Source organism: Herpailurus yagouaroundi, unplaced genomic scaffold (assembly GCF_014898765.1).
Source record: "Herpailurus yagouaroundi ecotype Mexico unplaced genomic scaffold, PumYag 166, whole genome shotgun sequence".
In the NCBI taxonomy this organism is placed as follows: Eukaryota; Metazoa; Chordata; class Mammalia; order Carnivora; family Felidae; genus Herpailurus; species Herpailurus yagouaroundi.
The window spans coordinates 30,145,079-30,167,076 of NW_024412407.1; the positions used below are offsets into that span (position 1 = coordinate 30,145,079).

Consider the following 21,998-nt stretch of genomic DNA (forward strand, 5'->3'; position numbering starts at 1 on the left):
ACCGCACTGAGTTTACAGTAATGGTTGTCTATGAAATAGTGCAGGGCTCATTTACTATCATAAATGATAATAGTTGAAAATTGTGTGTATATATATATATCTCCATGCTTTGAATGTGAATTCATGGTCGCAGTCAACGAAGAAAGTAAAAACGGACTGTACTGATGACCATTAATCAGAATTTGAACAGCATATTGCAAACACTCAGTTGTATTCATCTGAGTTGTATTTAGTTTGCCATTATCTGTTTACTTTGCTGTCTTCTTTTTCTGCCATACCCTTCTGTTTGGAAAAAATGTTTTTGACACAAACTGGCTAACAAAATGTAGTGCAATTGGTATTGCCGAATCTGCCACAAAAAAAGGTGGCGGGGGGGGGCGGCGGGGAGAATAATACTGGATTTAAAAGTGTGGGTTTTTACATTTTTTAAAGCTTGTTTATTTATTTTGAGTGAGAGAGAGAGAGAGGGAGGAGCAGAGAGAGAGGGAGAGAGAGAGAATCCAAAGCAGGCTCCTTCTCAGTGTGGAGCCCAACGTGGGGCTCAGTCTTCCAACCACAAGATCATGACCTGAGCTGAAATCAGATGCTTAACTGACTGAGCCACCCAGCCGCCCCTAAAAATGTGGGTTGTATGATAGGTCAAGGTATTTTCTAAGAAATGGCTAGAGAAACAAATGGTAAAGATAATCATGGAATTAAGGGTTGTGGAAATGCTTTGACATGGGAGAGAGTTATCTTAAACACACTATTGCTTGGGAATAATGACTGAAATAGTATGATTGCAACTAGAAGAAAATATGGCCACAGCAAAATCATGACTATAAGAGCATTGACAAGGAGGGGAGAAAATTGCCAGTATATAATGGCAGGAAAATATCTCCGGGGATACCAGTTCATTTTAATTAACTTGACTCTCCCATTTCCAGGCTACATCCCCTGTGCTATAGGGGGCATGCATGAAATCATTATTTCACTACATCTTTCCACTCTGCATGGTAGACTCCATAATCCAATTTCTACTATTACTTCTCCCCTGTGCTTCAGCTTAATTATCTCCTACTATCTGTTTCATGTTACTCTTTGAATGTTTCATTATTACTTCAAATTAGGCATATTTAAACCTGAAATTATCATCTTTCTCCTTGAAGTCAACCATTAAGTGTCTATGATTAAATTTCTCATCCATATTGTAAGTGAACAAGTACTATGACCTCTTTTAAGTAGATTTTATACTTGTACCTTCAGTTTGGCAGCTAATATAATACTTTCCCCAATTTCTTGTACTCTTCCACTTTATGCAGCCCTTCTCAATCTGTTGACTATATTGCCTACCATATAGAAGAGGCTAATGCCCATTTGAGATTCTTTAATTAACTACCTGTGCATTAAATCTAGTCTTTTACACATCATTCTCTACCTCTTTACACATCTTGTGAGATATAAGTATTTTGACTTTTTTACTATATCCTACTTCTTAATCTCAGATTTTTCCTACCCTAGGTTCTATTTCCATCAGTTAAATCCCCTATTTTTTATTTAAAGAAATTAATGTTTATTTATTTTTAAGAGAGAGAGAGAGAGAGAGAGAGAGAGAGAGAGAGAGAGAGAGAGAAAGTGGGGGAGGGGCAGAGAGAGGGAGACACAGAATCTGAAGCAGGCTCCAGGATCTGAGCTGTCAGTCCAGAGCCTGATATGGGGCTCAAACTTGTGAACAGCTCATGACTTGAACCAAAGTCATATGCTTAACCAACTACACCACCCAGGCACCCCTACCCTTTCTTTTATATATTCAATATTCTCCATGGTAAAGATGATTTTGTTTTTTCTTAAAATTTTTGTTTTTTCTTAAAATAAAATCTCCCCTTACACATTTCATTACATTAAGACAGTATTTTTTTTAACCTTCCCAATATTGCCAAACTTCTTAGTAGATAACTTTTACAAACAGTTGTAAATCACTCTTTAATCTTTGCAAACTGGTTTCTACTTCCAACACTTTGCATGTCATAAATGGCCTCCTAATACAGTTCTGACCATGCATCATCTAAATCTAAAATGTAGTTGAAAGTAAAGACTCTCTAGAGAAACTTTGTACTTGTAAATAAGGACACAGGAATCATCTTCATTGAAATGATGGCTGAAGATTGTGGAACACAGAATTCTTTGCTTAAAACACCTACTTCTCTAGAAGGATTCTATTTCTTCACTCGTGGGGAAACAGTATTCTTTTTGGATGAAAATGCCTTATCCTCATCCATCTTGTCCTCTTTATTGATCTAGATTTCATTATTCTCTAAATTTCTAGCAACAACATCTTTTATTGAAGTCATTCTTGATATACTCTTCATACACTATTTTGTTCTTTAGAGCACATCTGTATTTACTAGTAAAACACTTAAAGTGGTGAAAGGATCACAGTTTTAGCATAAAGATGATTTCATAGTGAAGGTATTTGAAATCTTATCTGAACTTTTATTATCTGACTAAAGCAGAGACTCCCTAAAATACAGCTTCCACTAACTTCCTTCTGAGGGAATTTCCTATAAATTTCAGGAAGGAGACAGATTGCCCATCCACTAGATGGTTCCTACTTTCTTAGTGAAGCTCTAACTGACACACCTCAACATACACACATATACACGCTTTTACATTAAATTGGTATATAAACCTTTACCTCTGGGTATTCAGCAGGTTACTCATTATTGAGTAACCCCTCCATGGATATGTAAATAACCTTGCCTTTTCTCCTATTAATCTATTGTCAGTTCTGTCACAGCCACCACCCTCATCCCCTTCAAATATAAGTAGATAGGGGAAAAATTTTCCTCTAACAGTGGCACACACTCTGTATGTTTTCATGAAGGTGTCCTTTCCTTCTCTGCTTCTTCCCTCTTTTTCTCCTGTACTTCACCCCTTCCTCCTCCTCCTCTTCCTCCCCCTTGTAAATATCCTTGACAGCGCAGACATCCTGTTTACTACTATACATCTCTAACACTAAACACAATGACCTAATCACTTTCCTGAAACTTCTCATAAAAGTCAGAAATGGCCTCCAACTGGCCAAATTCAACAAAAGAACATGCAGAGACAGAGAGAGAAAGAAATGTTAGAAATTAAATACTGTAAATTAGAAGAAGAGAAGTGGTCTCCCTAGTTTACAGTTACTCCCCTCTTCTCCAGCAACTGATGGATGCCAAGATGATACAGATTGTGATTGACTCAGGGTTCAACACCACTGATTTTGGCTGGGCAATCAGAATCTTGCTTTTTAGAAATTTGGAATTGGATCTAATAGAGAGATTAAATTTTCTGTAGGTAACTGGCCAAATAGCATTTAAGCTTGAGAACTTGGCTTTCCATATGTTCTGGAAAAGCAAGGGAAATGAGTCAGCAGTAAACAAGGGAAACATGAGAAGCAATTATATAGAAGAGATGAGGTGAGATGCATACAGGAATTTTGGACTGCTTGTTCATCTGTGCCTTTAGTACGTTCCTGAATCTGCTGAATTCTTACTCTTAAATTCTGTAAGAAATCCCTATATTCTTTAAGAATTTTTTTTTCTTTGTAAGGAAGCAGAAGTTGGTTTTTGTTAGTTTCAGACCAGATGGTCCTAACTAAATATTCCAACATAACATTGCTGTTTGTAGCCATCTGTACTAACTCAGAATCTTGACTAGAGTAAGAAAAAAAAAAACAAAGTAATAATAATATTAATAACAATCAATAAAAGAAAATATTTGTTATTATTTGCCAAGAAAAAATAGCTCATATGTAGAAACTCATTAGTAGAAACTAATGTTTAAAGAACTATTATTGTTTTGCAAAATAGTTGACTATAACAGTGAAATATTAAACTTTGGGGTGCCTGGGTGGCTAAGTTGGTTGAGAGTCAGACTCTTGTTTTCGGCTCAGGTCATTATACCAGAGTCATGGAATCAAGCCCCACGTTGGGCTCTGTTTTGAGTGTGGAGGCTGCTTGAGATTTCTTGTTCTCCCTCCCTCTTTATCTCTCCCCAGCTCATGCTCTCTCCCCCTTTCTTTCTCTAATATATATCTATCTATATCTATATCTATATATATATTATATCTATATTATATCTATAACGCATATTATACACAATATAATATATATTATACATAATGCATATATTTAATATATATATTAAAATTATTAAACAACTTTAAAGAGATTCTAAAACTCTAGAAAAAAAAAAAGAATCATCTGATGAGTTTGATAAGATGCAGAATCCAGGTTCCAGGATTCATCCCCAGAGACTGATGAATGGATCTGCTCATTATTCATAAGGCTCCTATACTTCCTACAGTGAGAATAAAGACTATGTATCAATGCCTATTATTTACATTCGAATGACATAGTTGTTTCTAATGGTTAGTATTGCCATTTTCATATATATATTCATTCATTTCATTCATATGCTTTATCTATAATCTTTTTGAAATTTAGTTTTGTTTTTAATATGCCAAAAATTTGTTATACTTGCCATCGGGTATTACATAGTAGGAAAGTAAAGTGTTCTGGGGTGAGCTATATGAAGAGAGTTCTTAAAAACAATAGCTCAACAAATGTTCACAAAAGGTTTCCAGCTATTTTCCTCTTAACTCCAGTTTAGGGCAAAATACTAGCGTTTAATAATACTTCTTTTAATGCTTTCAGTCTGTGGACTCAAGGCTGTGCAGCCTATTAGCTTTGTGTAGATTTTTATATTTATTTTGCAAGGTCGCTTACCGTATGGCTTAAAATGAAGTCGTTGTGTTGAGTTATCAATACAAATATTTATATTAAACTTAGTGTTAGAAAAAAGCTGACATGGAAATGCTGCAGTAGCGCTCCAGATCTTCCCTGAATTCGAATTAATGTCAGCTGCATGATATGTTTCTCTTATCCTGAAAAATATATGGGAAAAAATACTTAGGAGAGATTGTAAGAAACTTCATGTTCAGTTTGCTTTAGATTTAAAATATGGAAACAATCAGCACGTGATTGGTGGTACAGTGCTATTAACTAGGCCAGATTGGTAAAGATTACAATTATACCAAGACAACCATAAAAGGACTGTTCTTTAGATTTCCCCAGGAGCATCTCATTTGAAGCAATTAAGAATATATTGGCATTTATCAGGCATGAAAACTGACTCTGAATCATGAAGACTTCCTTCATTGACATTAATTTTGAAGCTGAACACCTCCCCTTGGTTTTTGCTAACTTTCTCAAGCAGGAAGTCACTCATTTTGATTTAAGGATTGGATATCTTGTTTGTGTTCCATTGGTAAATACCATTCTTGGCTCAAAATTTTTGGTTTTTACACAAATCTCTGGATTTTACATAAGTAATTTAGCCCAAAAGACATTTGCACAAACTGAACAATTCCTTCTTGCTCCAGTGAGTCAGAGAATTGCAAAATAGTTTATCCTTGGAGCCAGAAGCCTTGAGTTTGAATGCTGACTCTTCCCTTTAGTAATTTTATTGTCAGAGGCAAGTTATTTGATCAGTTCCTTTGATTGTACAATTAAGGATATTTATATCTACTTCAAAGGTTTATGGCAAGGATTACAAGTGAAAACGCATGTGAAAGAGTTTCGTAGAATGGAAGCATATACCCATGTGATGTATCATAACTATCATATATTATTATAGCTGAATCCCTTTTGATTCATGTTATTACCCACATGTAGAATATAACATAAGATTATTTGCAACTTAGATATTTAAAATGCCTTTGATAATGAATATGAAATTATGTTTTTTTGTTAATTGTTCAGACATCTAAATTTTGTAGTGCTATTCCTGAAGAGAACATTATACGTTCTGTATGTAGAATGTATGTCATACATTCGATGTAATGTGTCAATAGGAATTACATCCTTAGCATTCATTCTCTTTGTGCTGCATTAAAGTAGTGCCATGCTCACTGAGATAGCTTAATTTCTATGCTGTTAAATTCCACAGAAACAGCCCCTTATTGAGGGGCCTGATAAATGAAAAAGTGCATGGGCTGGTATGTGCCAGAATCACCTATTTCTGAGTCCCATCCTCATATTTGCTGATTCAATAGATCTGTGGAGGAATCTTCACTTCCCCTACTAACAGTTTTCCAAGTAAGCCATTACTGCTGCTGCTCCATAGCTACAGTTTGAAAACCCATTGTTCAGGATAAATACTTGGGCGTCTCTCCTCTCTTATACCCGAGGATAAAGGTCTAGACTCCAACTTCTGGTGGAGGAGTTTCATGATTTAGTATTCACCATATGATAGGATACTATTCCACACATACATGATTTAAGCTTCTCCTGTTTTTCAGGAAATAAATTTAAAATGCAAATTTATGACCTATTCTCTCCTAAAACTTTGCTGAGCATCTACTGTGGCCAGAACTTTGCATATGCTATGCCATTTTATTGTATTTTTTACAAAAATATGACACGTTGCTTGAAAGATGTGGCTTAAAAGCATGTCAAAAAAAGAAACCAGATCCAACAAGTTAGAGACGCTCTTTAAAGGGTATATAACAGGAATATTACAAACATTTTAGGTATGTTTAAATATTAAATAAAAACAGACTAAACTGGATACATAAATCCATTCTATTATGACCCTCTTAAAAAACCTGGCTTTCAAACTCAATTTGGTCTTCTTTTGAATTAAGAGGGGTTGGACAGTGCCTAGTCATAGTAGATCTTCAATATGTTGTTGTTGGATGAATAGTATGTGTAAAAAATAATTAGGCATTTATAAATTTAATCATTTTATATATGAGCATACATCAAAAAGGATTATTGAAAACCAAGATAAGTATGTGTAAATATAACCTATCTCTTCCTTTCATTACACTAAAGTTTATTATTATTTGGTCATCTGTTTTAGTTTCATGGTTACTTTGAAAGGAACCATTGAGAAAAATTACATTTAGGAACTCAGAAAATGCACCATGAGCTAGTGACAAACCATCACATAAAGTATTTTGTGTCACTATTACATCCACAAGAAGACTTCATCTGAGAATATTACATTATGTTAAAAAAGGAAGTGATGGGAAGGACTAGTAATAAGTGTTTTGTCAATGGATTTATACTGAGTGATATTTTGTGATATTAAGATGAGCTATTGCTCATGCTTAATGGGTAGAAATGATCATATCTTAGATATAAAATGTCAAGTTCCTGGCAATGCTTGTCAGTTTGTGACAGTGAGTAGTTTATTCCTAAAAGAATCAATATTGATATCTTTAAAGATGCTAATTTAGCAATCCAAAGAGTCATTTTATTTTTTTTTTCTGTGAGCAAGAGTGAGACATTAATTATTAAATATTTTCATGGATTTGAGCTGCTAGGTTTAGTTTAGTTTAGTTTAGTTTTTTTGTCTGTATGCCTTTCAGTTCTTCCAGCAGGGTTACAAGCTTTTTAGGACAGAGACCTTGCTTTTCTGTTTGTTTGTTCCACTTTTGAATCTCTCTCATGCATGGACTTGTTATTAGTCATTCAAATAGCCTTTAAATTAATTATTAAATAAATGATTCCAGTCTTTAGTCCCAAATGCTCATTTAGCAGGAAGCTGCTATAGCTGATAAATAAGTTAAAGTTTATTTATATGTATATTTATTATTTTTATAGTAGCTATAAATAGATAAAAATTAAGAGAAGGAAAATGCATGAATTTTTCAAAGCTTTTGGGAACCCTAGCAGCAGAAGAGATGGGCTTATATAAATTTTAACTGCTAATAAGAAATTGGTCTTAAAAAACAGAAGCTAGCTTTATATTATAAGTTCATTTTAAATAAGTAAAAAGGGGACCAGTGATGTTTTTGTAATATCCTCTAATGAACAAATTAGTTTTTCAATGGACAAACACCCATGCATTTGTTCATTATTCTGGAAATTCATTCAAGGTAAGATTGAGTTATTAAAAGGAGGGCAGTCTCATCATTCTAAATAGTGTATCCCAGGTAGGAAGGATAAATCTATGCTAATTTGGGACAGAGCCAGAGAAGTCAGTCAGTTATGCCATTAAATAAGAAATTAATTCACTGCAAACTAAACTGTCAACAAATAGCAAGGGCAGGTCTGAAATCATTAAACATTTAACTTTAACTGAATTATCAAGAAAATAAAATGATTTGACTAAAAACAACAAAAACAATACTAGAAGTTAATCAATGAACTAATTTGTCATGAATTTATATTTTTCACTGTTAAAATATATAAAACTTTAACATTTTGTATTCAAAATTAATCAGTTCAGTGCTGTTATAAAATAGACAAATTTATGCCGGCACAGAAATTTCAAAGGTTCATGAAATAGCAAGACTCACTTTTTTACTTTGTCGCAGAAGGAGGCCAGACTCTTATTACTGCCTTGAGGTACTTCAACCAGCTGAATAGAACAACCTGTCAGCTTAAAATAAAAACTGTCAAATTAATATGGTTTGATGTGGAGAAAACATTAATACAATTCTACATTTTTAATTTTGTTTTAAAGAGTCTGTCCGAAGGGCACCTGGGTTGTCTCAGTGTTTGACTCTTGGTTTCGGCACAGGTCAGGAGCTGGCATATTTGTGGGTTCAAGCCCCACATCAGGCTCTGTGCTGACAGCCTGGAGCCTGCTTAAGATTCTTTCCCTCTCTCTCTGCCCCTCCCGCACTTGTACTGTCTCTGTTTCTCTCACAATAAATAAATAAACTTAAAAAAAAAAGATTCTGTCCGGAAGGAAGAACTTCCCATCCTATGGTCCTTCTAGCTGGATTTATTTTTTTTTTAATTTTTTTTTTCAACGTTTATTTATTTTTGGGACAGAGAGAGACAGAGCATGAACGGGGGAGGGGCAGAGAGAGAGGGAGACACAGAATCGGAAACAGGCTCCAGGCTCTGAGCCATCAGCCCAGAGCCTGACGCGGGGCTCGAACTCACGGACCGCGAGATCGTGACCTGGCTGAAGTCGGACGCTTAACCGACTGCGCCACCCAGGCGCCCCGTTCTAGCTGGATTTAGAATCAGATTGACGTGAGACAGATTAACAGGAGAAAATCAAATTTAACAGGCATATATATGTATGTATGGGGAATCCACACAAGAGATTCCAAAGACAATGAGGCAACTTGAAGCTTATTTGAGCTAAAGAGACTGGTAGGAGTCTGCGAACACAAAGGGGAGGAAAGCCATTCACAAGAAGATGAAAAGATGTGTTTGAAAACAAAGGTTGCCTTATTTTCTAGATAAATTCCTTGGGTAAAGGGGAGTCTCTGTTAATAATTCTCTTCTTTCCAATGTAAATTCAGGCAATTATGAGGGAAGCAAAGTTTTTCCTGCATCTGCTGTGTATTTATTACTTTCAACTTGAAATAAACTTTATGCCCAAGTGGCACACTTTGGGTTATCCCATCCTACATCCCTTCAATTCATTCTGTATTTATTTATTTATTTATTTATTTATTTATTTATTTATTTATTTATTTATGTGGATTTTTTAGGTGAGGTAATGCATACAGAAAAATGCATGAATCTTAAGTAATATAAGTTTTGAGGAATGTATACAACTGTGCTATCAACAGCACAATAAAAATATAGAACATTTCCATCACTTTAGAAAGTTCCCCCACATCTCCTTCTATCAAACTACATTTATTTGGTAACTACTATTCAGATTATTCAGATTTCTAACATCATAGATTAAGTGTGTGTGCTCCTTTCTGGTTTCTTTCACTTAAATGATATATATTTTTAAATTTTTCTATGTTGTCACACATCAGTTGTTCATTTTTTATTGCCAATTAGTACTATTCTATTGATGAATATTTCACAGTTTCATAATTTGTTTATCTATCTTCCTGTCAATGGACATTTGGGGTGTTCATAGTTTTTATAAGGAAAACTATTAATTTTTACATACAAGTAGGTATAAGGACCTGTGTTTTATTTCTTATGAAAAAATCCGTAAGTGACTCAGTCAGAAGGTGGGTACATGATTAACTTTATATGGAGTCATTTTTGTTTGTATATATTGAAGCTATTATTAGGTACATAACATTTACATTTGTTGTATTTTGTTGTAATACATTACATTTGTTGTATTTTCCTGATGAACCTTGTTGTCATTAAGAAATGACCCTTTTCTTTAATAATGCTCTGCCTTGAACTGTACTTTTTCTGGTATTAATTAATAATAATAATAAAATAGAGCTTTTTGTTTGCTGATCAAAGGCTACATCTTCTGTTTCATTTATTTTCAACTTATTTGTGCCTTTCTTAAGTTCATCTGTTGTAGTAGTAGTTACATTTCTTTTATCTAGTTTGTCAATTTTTCTCTTTTACTTAGAATGTGTAGTCCATTTATTGAGTATATTTATGGATATTATTGGATTTAAGACTGCCATATTCATTTTGTTTCTATTTGTTTATAATTTATTTTTCTATTTTTACTTCCCTTCCTTTTTGGTTTATTTGATTTTGTTTTCTTATTTAATTCTGTTCGATTTTTAGTTTTTCTTCTCAGTATTATTTTTTTTAATAGCTATACTTAGAAATGACTATATGCATCCTTAACATATCATGGTGTACTTAGAATTAATACTGTACCAATGCAGTTAAAATGAATGTAAGAATTCATAATAGCTAATAATGTTTACCCCTTCCATCCTTTATGCTAGGTTGTCATGTATTTTTCATCTCTCTATATAAAATAACTCTCAGTTAAATGCTGTTGTTTGCTTTAAACAACTATCAAAATTTAAAAGTAGTTTTTCCTATTTTTCTAATATATTTACCATTTTTACTGCTCTTTTTTCATTTTTAGATTCCATCTGGTGTCATTTTCCTTGTACTCAAAGCACTTTAGTATTTTTGTGTGCATGTTAGCTGGCTAATTTCTCTCAACATTTGTTTATATGATATCTTTATTTTATTTTATGTTTTGAAGTATATACTCAATTGATACAAAAGTATAGATATACATACATACATATATATGTATATTTTTGTGTGTGTATATAAATATGGATATATATCCTTTAAAATGTCGTTCCATTGTTGGGGTACCTGAGTGGCTCAGCTGATTAAGCATCAGATTCTTGATTTCGGCTCAGGTCGTGATCTCACGGTTCCTGAGATGAGGCCCGTGTTGGGCTCTGTGCTAACAGTGCAAAGCCTGCTTGGGATTCTCTTTCTCCCTGTCTCTCTCTGCCCCTCTTCTACTTGCAGGCATGTGCTCGCTCTTGCTTTCTCTCTCTCTCTCTCTTTTCCCAAAATAAATAAATAAACTTAAAAAATAATTTTAAAATGTCATTCCATTGTTGTCTTGCTTCCATTGTTTCTGATAGAAATTTGCTTTAATTCAGATTATTGTTCTGCTGTGTGAAATGTTTTCCCTCTCTGCTCTCTTTTAGGATTTTCCTTTACCTTTTGTTCTCAGGTATTTGAGCATGATTTGTCTACATGTGATTGCCTTTGTATTTACTCTGTCTGAGACTTGTTCAGCTTCTTAGATCTATACTTTGACATTTTATACCAAATTTGAGAAATGGTCAGACCATTATTTCTTTAAGTTGGTTTTCCTATTTTTCCTCTCCTCTCCACTAGCATTCCAAAATTGTCCATATTATCAGCTTCCTTGTCACATAAGTTTGAGTCCTTGCTCATTTTTGTATAATCGTTTTATTTTCTCTTCTTTAGTTTGGATAATTTTTCTTATTTTTCTTTCAAGTTTACTATCTTCCTCTCTGTTATCCTCTATATGTTTTTAGTACACCTAGTGATTTTTCCATTTCAGATACTGTGTTTGCAGTACTAGAAAATGCATAGTCTTTATTTTTTTGTAGTTTCTAGCTTCCTCTTGAGATTCTTCATTGGTCTACTCATTATGTCCATCTTTTACTTTATCTACTTCAACAGTGATAACCACCTTAAAGTCTCTGTTAATTTCAACATCTGAACTATGTCAGGATCTCTTTGAATTGACTGGGTTATTTTCTTGATTGTGGGTCAAAATTCTCTGCTTCTTTACATATCTGTGCATCTATTATTATATGTTCAGCATTATAGATGACACACTATAAATTGTGTTGTCTTTTTTACAAAGTATACAGTTTTTCCCTGGAAGGCAGTTAAGATCTTTTTGGTCTCTTTAGCCTTTATTTTATTTTTTGTTAGGCCATATCTATTTTGGCAGGTGCAGCATTCACTCTAGAGTATATGTTTAACACTCTTAAGTGCTAGCTTTGGGTATGGGGTGCCTGGGTGGCTCAGTTGGTTGAGCGTCCGACTTTGGCTCAGGTCACAATCTCATGTTTCATGAGTTCGAGCCCCGTGTCAGGCTGTATGCTGACAGCTCAGAGCCTAGAGCCTGCTTTGGATTCTGTGTCTCCCTCTCTCTCTGCCCCTCCTCTGCTCATGCTCTGTCACTCTTAAAAATAAAGAAGTAAATAAACGTAAAACAAAACAAACAAAAAGAGATAGCTTTGTGTAATCTCAATTGAATGCCTGAACTACTACTCAGCTCAGTGCCTTCTCTTGCTAGGTTAGAATTAGAACTTATACTACATAACTTGTACTTGTGTGTGCTAAACACAACCACTTGTCCAAAAACCTACAGTAAATCTCATACAGGTTTCTGACTCCCGCCCATTGCATACCTCCGCTGGCACTCCGCCTGGAACTGCAGGCTGTGCCTGCTCAAACTTAGCGATATTGCTGCTCAGACTGGGCTTTACTAGCCTGCTCTGCAAGCAAGAAAATGCCCCCATGAGGAAGTGAGGATGATGCAACACTGCGGTGTTTATCAAAATGATAAACTTTGGTAAAGTTGACCTCAAGGACGGTGTCCTATACAGCCTTTTTGTTCAGTATCTGAAATCAGGAGAAGTTATATTCTAAGTTATATTTTGCCTTGATCATAAATAGATGTCCCTAAAATTCATTGACTTAAAAATTTTTTTTAATGTTTATTTTTAAGAGAGAGAGGCAGAGTTTGAGTAGGGGAGGGGCAGAAAGAGAGGGAGACAGAATCTGAAACAGGTTCCAGGCTCTGAGCGGTCAGCACAGAGCTTGACGCAGGGCTCGAACTCATGAGCCATGAGATCATGACCTGAGCCAAAGTTGGCTGCTTAACATACTGAGCCACTCAGGTACCCCAAATTCACTGACTTTTAATTCAGATCAGTTGAGTTGCTACCTCCTCTCAAGTGCCTCAGAATTAGGTATTTCCTCTCCTGTGAACTCATTCTATCTGTTATTTTACTCTGTTGCCATTATTTGTTGGCAAGTTAATTTGAGCAATATGCTATTTCTGAATTCAAGTGTCATGTCATTTCTTTGCATTCATTATGCCTAGTATATCATGTATATTTTAAGAATATGATGGTTGTTGAATAAATGAGGAGTCCTTTTGCTTCACCCTGTAAATTATGGCTGCAATAATGTTTCATTTTTTTTTACTGTTTACTTCCAGTTTCGCTTGTGTCTAGACTTAGTGTAAGCAGAGAAATATTCAAATATTATACAAGAAACTCTGTGGTAACTAAATTGATTGGAGAACTACTGATGAAACCATTAGGATGAAGTGCACAATTATTGCTTAATTTCCTACTCTTGGAATGATCCCAATAGATGTTGCCTGCCAACAGCATAATTTAGGAGTCTCTGGGTAAAAGGACATTTTTCCTACCATAATGCTATAAAGTTTTAATTTATGACAGTATGACTCAAAAATATCAATCAAATGAGATGTATGTGTTTTTTATGTATGCATAATATTACAGTAAGAATCAAAATTACTTTTATCAAAATTTCCAGTTATATTTTTTATCAAATAAAATGTAAGGACTGTAACACTTTATTTAGTTTTGATGAAATTGGAACTTTAAAATGATGTACCATTTTAATTTTTTCTTCAGAAAAAGTCATTAATTTAGGAACACAGAATTTGTGAATAATAAATTATTTTTTTACAAATAATATCAATACGTTTTCCTATTAAGGTGAATGACCTTCACTACCAAATTAATCCAGTACATTATTGAATGATTTTTTCAGATTCTTTTTTTTTTTTTTTAGGCCAACATATGTGATACATACATACCTCTGTATTCTCTGGCTGTGTACTTTCCCAGGTCCTGGGTGGAAAAGAACCTTCAGAAAGCATCAGAGAATGTTTCACAATGTTCATGTTTCTACTTCTTTTATTCTCTTCTTTTGGCATGAAGTTAGTTGAGAAGGATGAATATGTAGAAGGGATGCTACTTTCAAATCCTATGTGGTAGTTATGATTTTCATTTTCTGATTCTCTCTGTGAATTAATTTTATCCAGACTAGTGGATGATGGAGCTGAAATATTTATTCTGTAATCATCACCCCCATGATATTTTCCTATGGGGTTTCCACAAGAGCTTTGTTTGTTCATATTTTCAGGATTTGGTAGCACAGAGCGCCTAAAACCAATTACTGGTGTTTTCCCAACTTGGTGACAGGAGAGTTCTGAGGTCTGAGAAGTTAATTCATTCAAGGGTATTTGGTGTGTTTCATGTAATGAATGCCTTGTTGAGTCCCAGTTTGGTGCATGGGGTACACAAACAGTGTTTTCTTCAATTTCACTCTGATAGAATGGAATTTTAATCCTGATCTCATCTACTAGCTGATCAAAACCCAGACTGACGTGGCTAGGGAAAAAGGACTGATTTACCGAGTGAAATTCTTGGTGCTCATGCTGCTCTTCATGTGATTCACTGGTATTTAGATCTGTTTTCCAACAATATGCCATTTTTAATTTTATGTAACTGAAAGGATTGATTCTGCTCCAGATATTGACTTGGTGATATTATGAAAGATGATAGGAATTTTCCTAGAAAAAGCATAAAAGAAAAAAAATTCTTCAATTAATGAGAAATAAAAGAACCTGCAAGAAAGGAATATGATGAATAAATATAAACAATTGTTTTGAAGCTTCTCCTTAGTAAATGAAATGATTCATGAATAATCTAAAACTCCATTAGGTTTCACAACATTAAAGTCTGTTGGGGGACTATTGACTTTAGATTTGTGAAACTCCTATAAGCAAAAAATAAGTCCACATGAATTATGACAGGAATTATGACAGGAATTTCATGAATCAATGAAAAGTCAAGGGGAATCCCTTTGAATTCCTTTACCTACTGAAGATCCGGTCATCATAGAATCATTATCTCCCTCTGTATTCAATCATCTACAAGCATGCTAGCATGTTAAAGTCTCTTATTAGCTAAACAGTCTCTTTGATGAGCAATTGCTCCATTCCTAGACATAGTTTTAACTTTTTTCTTTTTCCGTAACCAATTATCTTGTGGGTTGGCTAGACTCTTTCTTCCCCTTCCCAAAACTCTTTAAACAATTGCAAACTTCTTTCAGCTTCTCCAAAGTGACTTTTCATTAAATTCACCAAAAACTTCATGTCAGTAAATTCAGTTGACATTGGTCACTTTCTATTTTAATTTTCTCTCTACAATATTTGATTCCATTCACCATGCTTCTCACTTAAAAGTTTCTTGCTTTCTTACTTGGACTCTCTCTGATACTACACTCTCTGAATCCTTCTGTGTTTATTCTTTCTCAAAGACTCCTTTGCCTGTTACTCACTTTGCACCTGACCCTTGTCAGAGCTTCTTTACTTCTCAATTATTCTCTCCTTCTAAGTTATTTCATACTTCCTGTGGTTTAAAGTGCCATTTCTATGTTAATGGCTCCAGCCTTGACTATTTTTATTACTACCTTCTCAATATTTTCACTTGGAAATTTTTCTTGACCTCCAAAAGAAAGTCTATAACTTGGATCATAGTCATCCAAAAACCTGCTCCTATTCCAGTGTTCTCTGTGATGGAAAATGACTTGACCATCAACTCCGTTGCTTAGACCAGAAACCAGAGTTTCATCTTTAACTCTTCCCTCATTTTTATTCTTCAGTATAAAATGAACTGCCAGTTCCTGTAGGATATCTTGCTCTCTCTGTCTACCACCACCACGATCTTGGTCTAAAACTTTTTTCTTCTCTCCTGGAATGTGGTGTTATCTCTGAAACTACTTCTACATTTTCTGTATCCATTCCTTGTGTCCTATAATCCACTTTTAATATTTTAATGATATGTTTAAAAGACTCACCAAGTATCTCCTCTGGATATAGCTTTCCAGTGGTTTTAGTGCTGCCTTAGGATAACCTCTATAGATGTTACTTACGTAAGATTTCTCTTTCCCATTAATTAGATCATTAGACCATGTTAACCTTTCCCACTTATAGCTCAGTACCTAGAACTTTGGTTTACTCAGTAAACCAAAAGTTTGGTTTACTGCTTGTTTCTATTTGTTGAACAGATGATTTAATAAGTTACAAAATTATAATTGAGTTATAAGAAAATGAAATTAAAAAATATTTGTGTCACTCATATGAATTGATTAATTCCTTTCACTTTTATGAGTTTATTCCCTTAATAATTATTTATATGTGTTAAGAATAAAAAAGGTTAAAAGGATAATTATGATAGTGATTCACCATCAAATATGATTCTTTATCAGTGTTTTGCAACGGCAACTGAATTTTTTTCCTTTAGTGCTAAGATTTACTTAAAACTCATAATCCCCTAAGAAATAAGTGAATTAGATTTATTGTACTACTTTGCTCAAGAAATTGAACTGATAGATTTGGCAAAAAATATTTCAGTTCAATCCAGTCAAGAATTGAACTGACAGGTTTGGGAAAGACTTTTAAGAGATATACACTTTTAAGAAGTGTATAGAATGAAGTGTTAACCAAAAAAAAATCTATAAATTGTTATTCTAAGCTATCCTAATTCATGGGTCACATTATCTAGCCAGAGTCTCTTTTTCAGGAATTGCCATTTTTTAATCTTCACATTAGTAGTGAATACTATGGTTCATTAAAACAAATGAGACTCCTTCATCTGTCTCTGTCATGGAACTCAGGATTGTCATTGGTATGAATTTAACTCTGACAACCAGAGTCAATATCCTGTTACAGTCTTCCTTAGACCAGCCTGCTCTATCTTAGCTTAAATATGATAAATGTGGCTATATTAAAGTGACTTTAATAATGTGACAAATAAAACCCAAACCCAGCAAAAGGAAGGGAATAAGAAAGACTAGAACAGAAGTAAGTGATACACAAACTAAGAAAGCAATAAGACAGATTAATGAAACAAGTTCTTTGAAAAGATCAGCAAAAAACAAAATCACTAATGAAAAAAGAAAAATAACAACAAACATTACAGAAATACAGTTGTAACAGAATGTTATGAAAATATACATGCCAACAAATTAGACAACTAAGAAGAAATGGATAAACTCCTAGAAACATGTAATCAAAAGTAAAGAAGGAAGAAATAGAAAATTTAACAGACCAATTAACAAAAATGAAATGAGAAGCAAAAAACTCTCCAAAAAGAAAAGTCCAGGACCAGACGGCTTCACAGCGAATTCTACCAAACATTTAAAGAAGAGTTAACAACTATTTTTCTCAAACTATTGCGAGAAGCATAAGAGGAAAGACTTCCAAACTCATTCTGTGAGGCCAGTATCACCCTTATACCAAAACCAGATAAAGACACCAAAGAGAGAGAGAGAGATGACTATAGGCCAATATCTCTTATGAATATAGATGCAAATATCCTTAACAAAATATTAGCAAACCAAATTCAACAATATATTTAAAAAATCACACCACGATCAAGTGGGATACAAGGGTAGTTCAATATTCACAAAACAATCAGGGTGGCTGGGCGGCTCAGTCAGTTAGGTGTCTGACTCTTGATTTTGGCTCAGGTCATGATCTTGCAGTTTGTGGGTTCAAACCCCGCATTGGGCTCTGTTTTGACAGCACGGGAGCCTGCTTGGGATTTTGTTTCCCTCTCTCTCTCTGCCCCTCCCCTGCTTGCCCTCTATCTCTCAAAATAAATAAATAAAACTTTAAAAATATGAAAAAATATTCACAAAACAATCAACATGATATGTCACATCAATAAGAGAAAGAAAAAACATATAATCATTTCAACAGATTCAGTAAGAGCATTTGACAAAGTACAAAATCTATTCATGTTAAAAAAAAAAACCCCTCTGCAAAGTAGGTCTAGAGGGTACATACCTCAACATCATAAAGGCCTTATATGAAAACCCACAGCAGCATTGTACTCAATGGAGAAAACCTGAGAACTTTTCCCCTAAGGTCAGGAACAAAATAAGGATGTCCACTCTCAACATTTTTATTCAACATAGTACTGGAGACCCTAAGCACAGCAATTAGACTACATAAAGAATAAAAGATCCAAATTGGTAAGGAAGAGGTAGAACTCTATTTGCATATTACATGATACTTTATATAGAAAACCCTAATGACTCCACCAAAAAACTACTATAACTGATAAATGAATTCAGTAAAGTAACAGGATACAAAATCAACAGAAATTGGTTGCATTCATATATACTTATAACGGAGAAGCAGAAAGTGAAATTAAGAGAACAGACCTACTTGGGGCCCTGAGTGGTTCAGTCAGTTAAGTGTCCAACTTCGGCTCAAGTCATGATATAACAGTTTGTGGGTTTGAGCCCTGCATCGGGCTCTGTGCTGACAGCTCAGAGCCTGGAGCCTGCTTCAGATTCTGTGTCTCCCTCTTCTCTCTGCCTCTCCCCTGCTCACTCTCTGTGTCTCTCCATATTATATAAAAAATAATTTTTTTTATAAGAAAACAATCCCACTTACAATTGCATCAAACCAAAAAATATATCTAGGAATAAATTTAACTAAAGAGGTGATAGACTGTGCTCTGAAAACTATAAAACACTGATAAAAGAAATTCAAGATGACACAAAGTAATGGAAAGACGTGCCATACTCATGGGTTGGGAGAATATTGTTAATATGTCTGTACTCCTCGAAGCAATCTATACATTTAATGCAATTCCTATCAAAATACCAACTACATTTTTTTTTACAGAACTAGAAAAAGCAATCCTAAAATTTGTATAGAACCACAAAAGACCTTGAATATCCAAAGCGATCTTGAAAAAGAAAAACAAAGCTGGAGGTATCACAATCCGAGACTTCAAGTTATATTACCAAGCAGTAGTAATTAAAACAGTATGGTAATGAAATAAAAATAAACATATACATCAATGGAATAGAATAGAAAACCCAGAAATAAACCCACAATTATGTGGTCAATTAATCTTTGACAAAAAAAAGAATATTCAATGGGAACAAGGCAGTCTCTTCAACAAATGGTGTTGGGAAACCGTGACAGCTACATGAAATGTAATAAAACCAAACTGCTTTCTTTTACCATACACAAAAATAAACTCAAAATGATTAAATACCTAAATGTGAAACCTGAAGTCATAAAAATCCTTGAGGAGAGCATAGGCAGTAATCTTTTTAACATCAGCTGTAACATTTTTCTAAGTATGTCTCCTGAGGAAGGGAAACAAAAGCAAAAATAAACTATTGGGATTACATGAAAATGAAAAGCTTCTGCACAGTGAGGGGAACAATTAACAAAACTAAAAGGGAACCTTCTGAATGGGAGAAAATATTTGGAAATGACATCCAATAAAGATTTAGTATCAAAAATATATAAAGAACTGATAAAACTCAACAGACAAAAAAATAATCCAATTAAAAAGACATGAACAGACATTTCTACAAAGAAAGATGGATAAACACACACATGGAAAGATGCTCAACATCCCTCATCATAAGGAATATATAAATCAAACTACAATGAAATATCACCTCACATCTGTCAGAATGGCTGAAATCAAAACCACAAGAAACAACTATTGGCAAAGATGTGGAGGAAAAAAAAAATGCTCTTGCAGTGTTGGTGGGAATGCAGAGTGGTGTAACCACCATGGATAACAGTATGGGAATTCCTCAAAAAGCTAAAGATAGAACTATGCTATGATCTAGTAAATACTGAATATTTACCACCCAAATACAAAAACACAATGGGGGTGGGATAGAGGGGAAAGTGGGTGATGGGCATTGAGGAGGGCACCTGTTGGGGTGAGCACTGGGTGTTGTATGGAAACCAATTTGATAATAAATTATATTTAATATAAAAAATAAAAAAATACAAAAACACTAATTCAAAAGGCTATATGCACCCTTATGTTTATTGTGGAATTATTTACAACAAGCCAAACTATGGAAGCAGCCCAGTGTCCACTGATAGAGAAATGGAGTGGTATACACACACACACACACACACACACACACACACACACACACACATGCACACATGCACACACACAGAGAGACACACACAGTGGAATATTTTTCAGCCATAAAAAGCATGAAATATTGCCATTTGTAAAACATGGGTAGTGCTAGAAAACATAATGGTAAGCAAAATAAGTCACTCATAGAAAGACAAATATCACATCATTTCACTCATATGTGGAATTTAAGAAACAGAACAACCAAAGGAAAAGAGAGAGAGGGACAAGCCAAGAAACAGATGTTAACTATGGAGAACAAACTGATGGTTACCAGAAGGGAGGTAGGTGGGGAATTTGGGGAAATAGAGCATGGATATTAAAGAGTATACTTATCACGGTGAAAAAAAATCAATGATAAAAAAGAATTTAATTTAAAAGTGAAAAAAATGCAGCGCCTGGGTGGGTGGCTTAGTTGGTCAAGCATCCAACTCTTAATTTCAGCTCAGGTCATGATCTCGTGGTTTCATGGGTTCAGGCTCTGTGCAGGTAGCATGTGGCATGGAGCTTGCTTGGGATTCTCTCTCTCTTTCTTTCTCTCTGCCCCTTCCCCACTCATGCTGTCTCTGTCTCTCTCAAAATAAATAAATAAAACTTAAAAAAATTTAAAAACAAAAAAATGTGATTTTCGCTTTATACATTAAAAAATAAAGTGACTTGTAATTTTTAGTGGCTTCAAAGAACTGATAGAGTTTTTTAAATTATTTTTTAATTTTGTAGAGCCATTAAAAGAGGTCTTTAAAGGTCTCAGTGGTCTGATCATGAAATTAAAGTTTCCTTTAGACTGTACCATTTGTTGTTAATAATAATAGTGATATCTAACATTTTTTGAGACCAACTCTGTGCTACTGCTCTATATACATGTACATGTTTACGTGTATTAACACATTTATTTCTCGTTTCAACCTGGGATATTATTATTACTACTTAATAAATGAGAAAACTGAGGCACATAAAGGTCTCCAAGTTGTGTTTACAGATTTGTTATAAGCAAGGATTAAAGAGAGGCATATGGTGCTTCTGCACAGCTCAGCCAGCTAAGCATCCAGCTCTTGGTTTTGACTCATGTCATGATCTCACGGCCCTGAATCAGGCTCTGTGTTGACAGTGTGGAGCCTGCTTAAGATTCTTTCTCCATCTCTCTCTGCCCCTCCCCTGCTCTTTCTCTTTCAAAATAAGTAAACAAAAACAACATCTAGAACATGGCTGAATTTAGACACTGCAACACAGTATTAATTCAGCTCAAACTCTCTCTAATGAAAAGAGTTGAGAACTTTAAAATTTTTATTAATAACTATTTTTTCAAGCATTTCTCATAGCACTAAAACTTGAAATGGGTTAGATGCCTCTCTGAAAAATCTCGTCATCATGAGACAAAGGAGAATGAGAAATACCTGTATTGAAAATATAATAAAAAAACTTCCAGATTCACTTTTTCAATATTAAATTTGGTTATTTTAAGGAATTTCTAATAATTTTAAATCCCATCTTTACCAACACAATCAAAAGCTAAATTATTTCTTAGTTTATAAACAAATAGAAACATTATTTGGTACCAGCTGGCAATGTGTACACTCTGCATTATGAAGTAATGAATAAAATAATTGAAACTCATATACCTTGACTTTGAGGCAGAGCTGTACATACAGATTAGAAGCAATTACACCATAATTGAGAGAACGTGGCTGTTGGTTCCTGATTCAAATAAACTCTTCAGAACCATAAAAAATATGTACAATAGGCA

The 21,998-nt window shown here is 34.3% G+C and overlaps 1 protein-coding gene across 5 annotated transcripts in view; it reads right to left on the bottom strand.

Moving 5' to 3' along the window:
* The window catches only part of PIK3C2G (phosphatidylinositol-4-phosphate 3-kinase catalytic subunit type 2 gamma), a 354,340-nt gene that overhangs the window by 313,304 nt on the left and 19,038 nt on the right, over window positions 1–21,998 (bottom strand). For 3 of the 5 annotated variants that reach the window (XM_040488787.1, XM_040488783.1, XM_040488784.1), the window contains exons 2-4: window positions 14,086–14,844; window positions 8,330–8,412; window positions 4,749–4,906 (exon numbers count right to left, since the gene is read on the bottom strand). In XM_040488787.1, coding sequence (XP_040344721.1) covers window positions 4,749–4,906; window positions 8,330–8,412; window positions 14,086–14,763 — 919 coding nt within the window. In that variant the 5' untranslated portion in view covers window positions 14,764–14,844. Of the gene's footprint in view, window positions 1–4,748; window positions 4,907–8,329; window positions 8,413–14,085; window positions 14,845–21,998 lie in introns of those variants that run through there. The other 2 variants (XM_040488785.1, XM_040488786.1) reach the window with 1 other exon arrangement.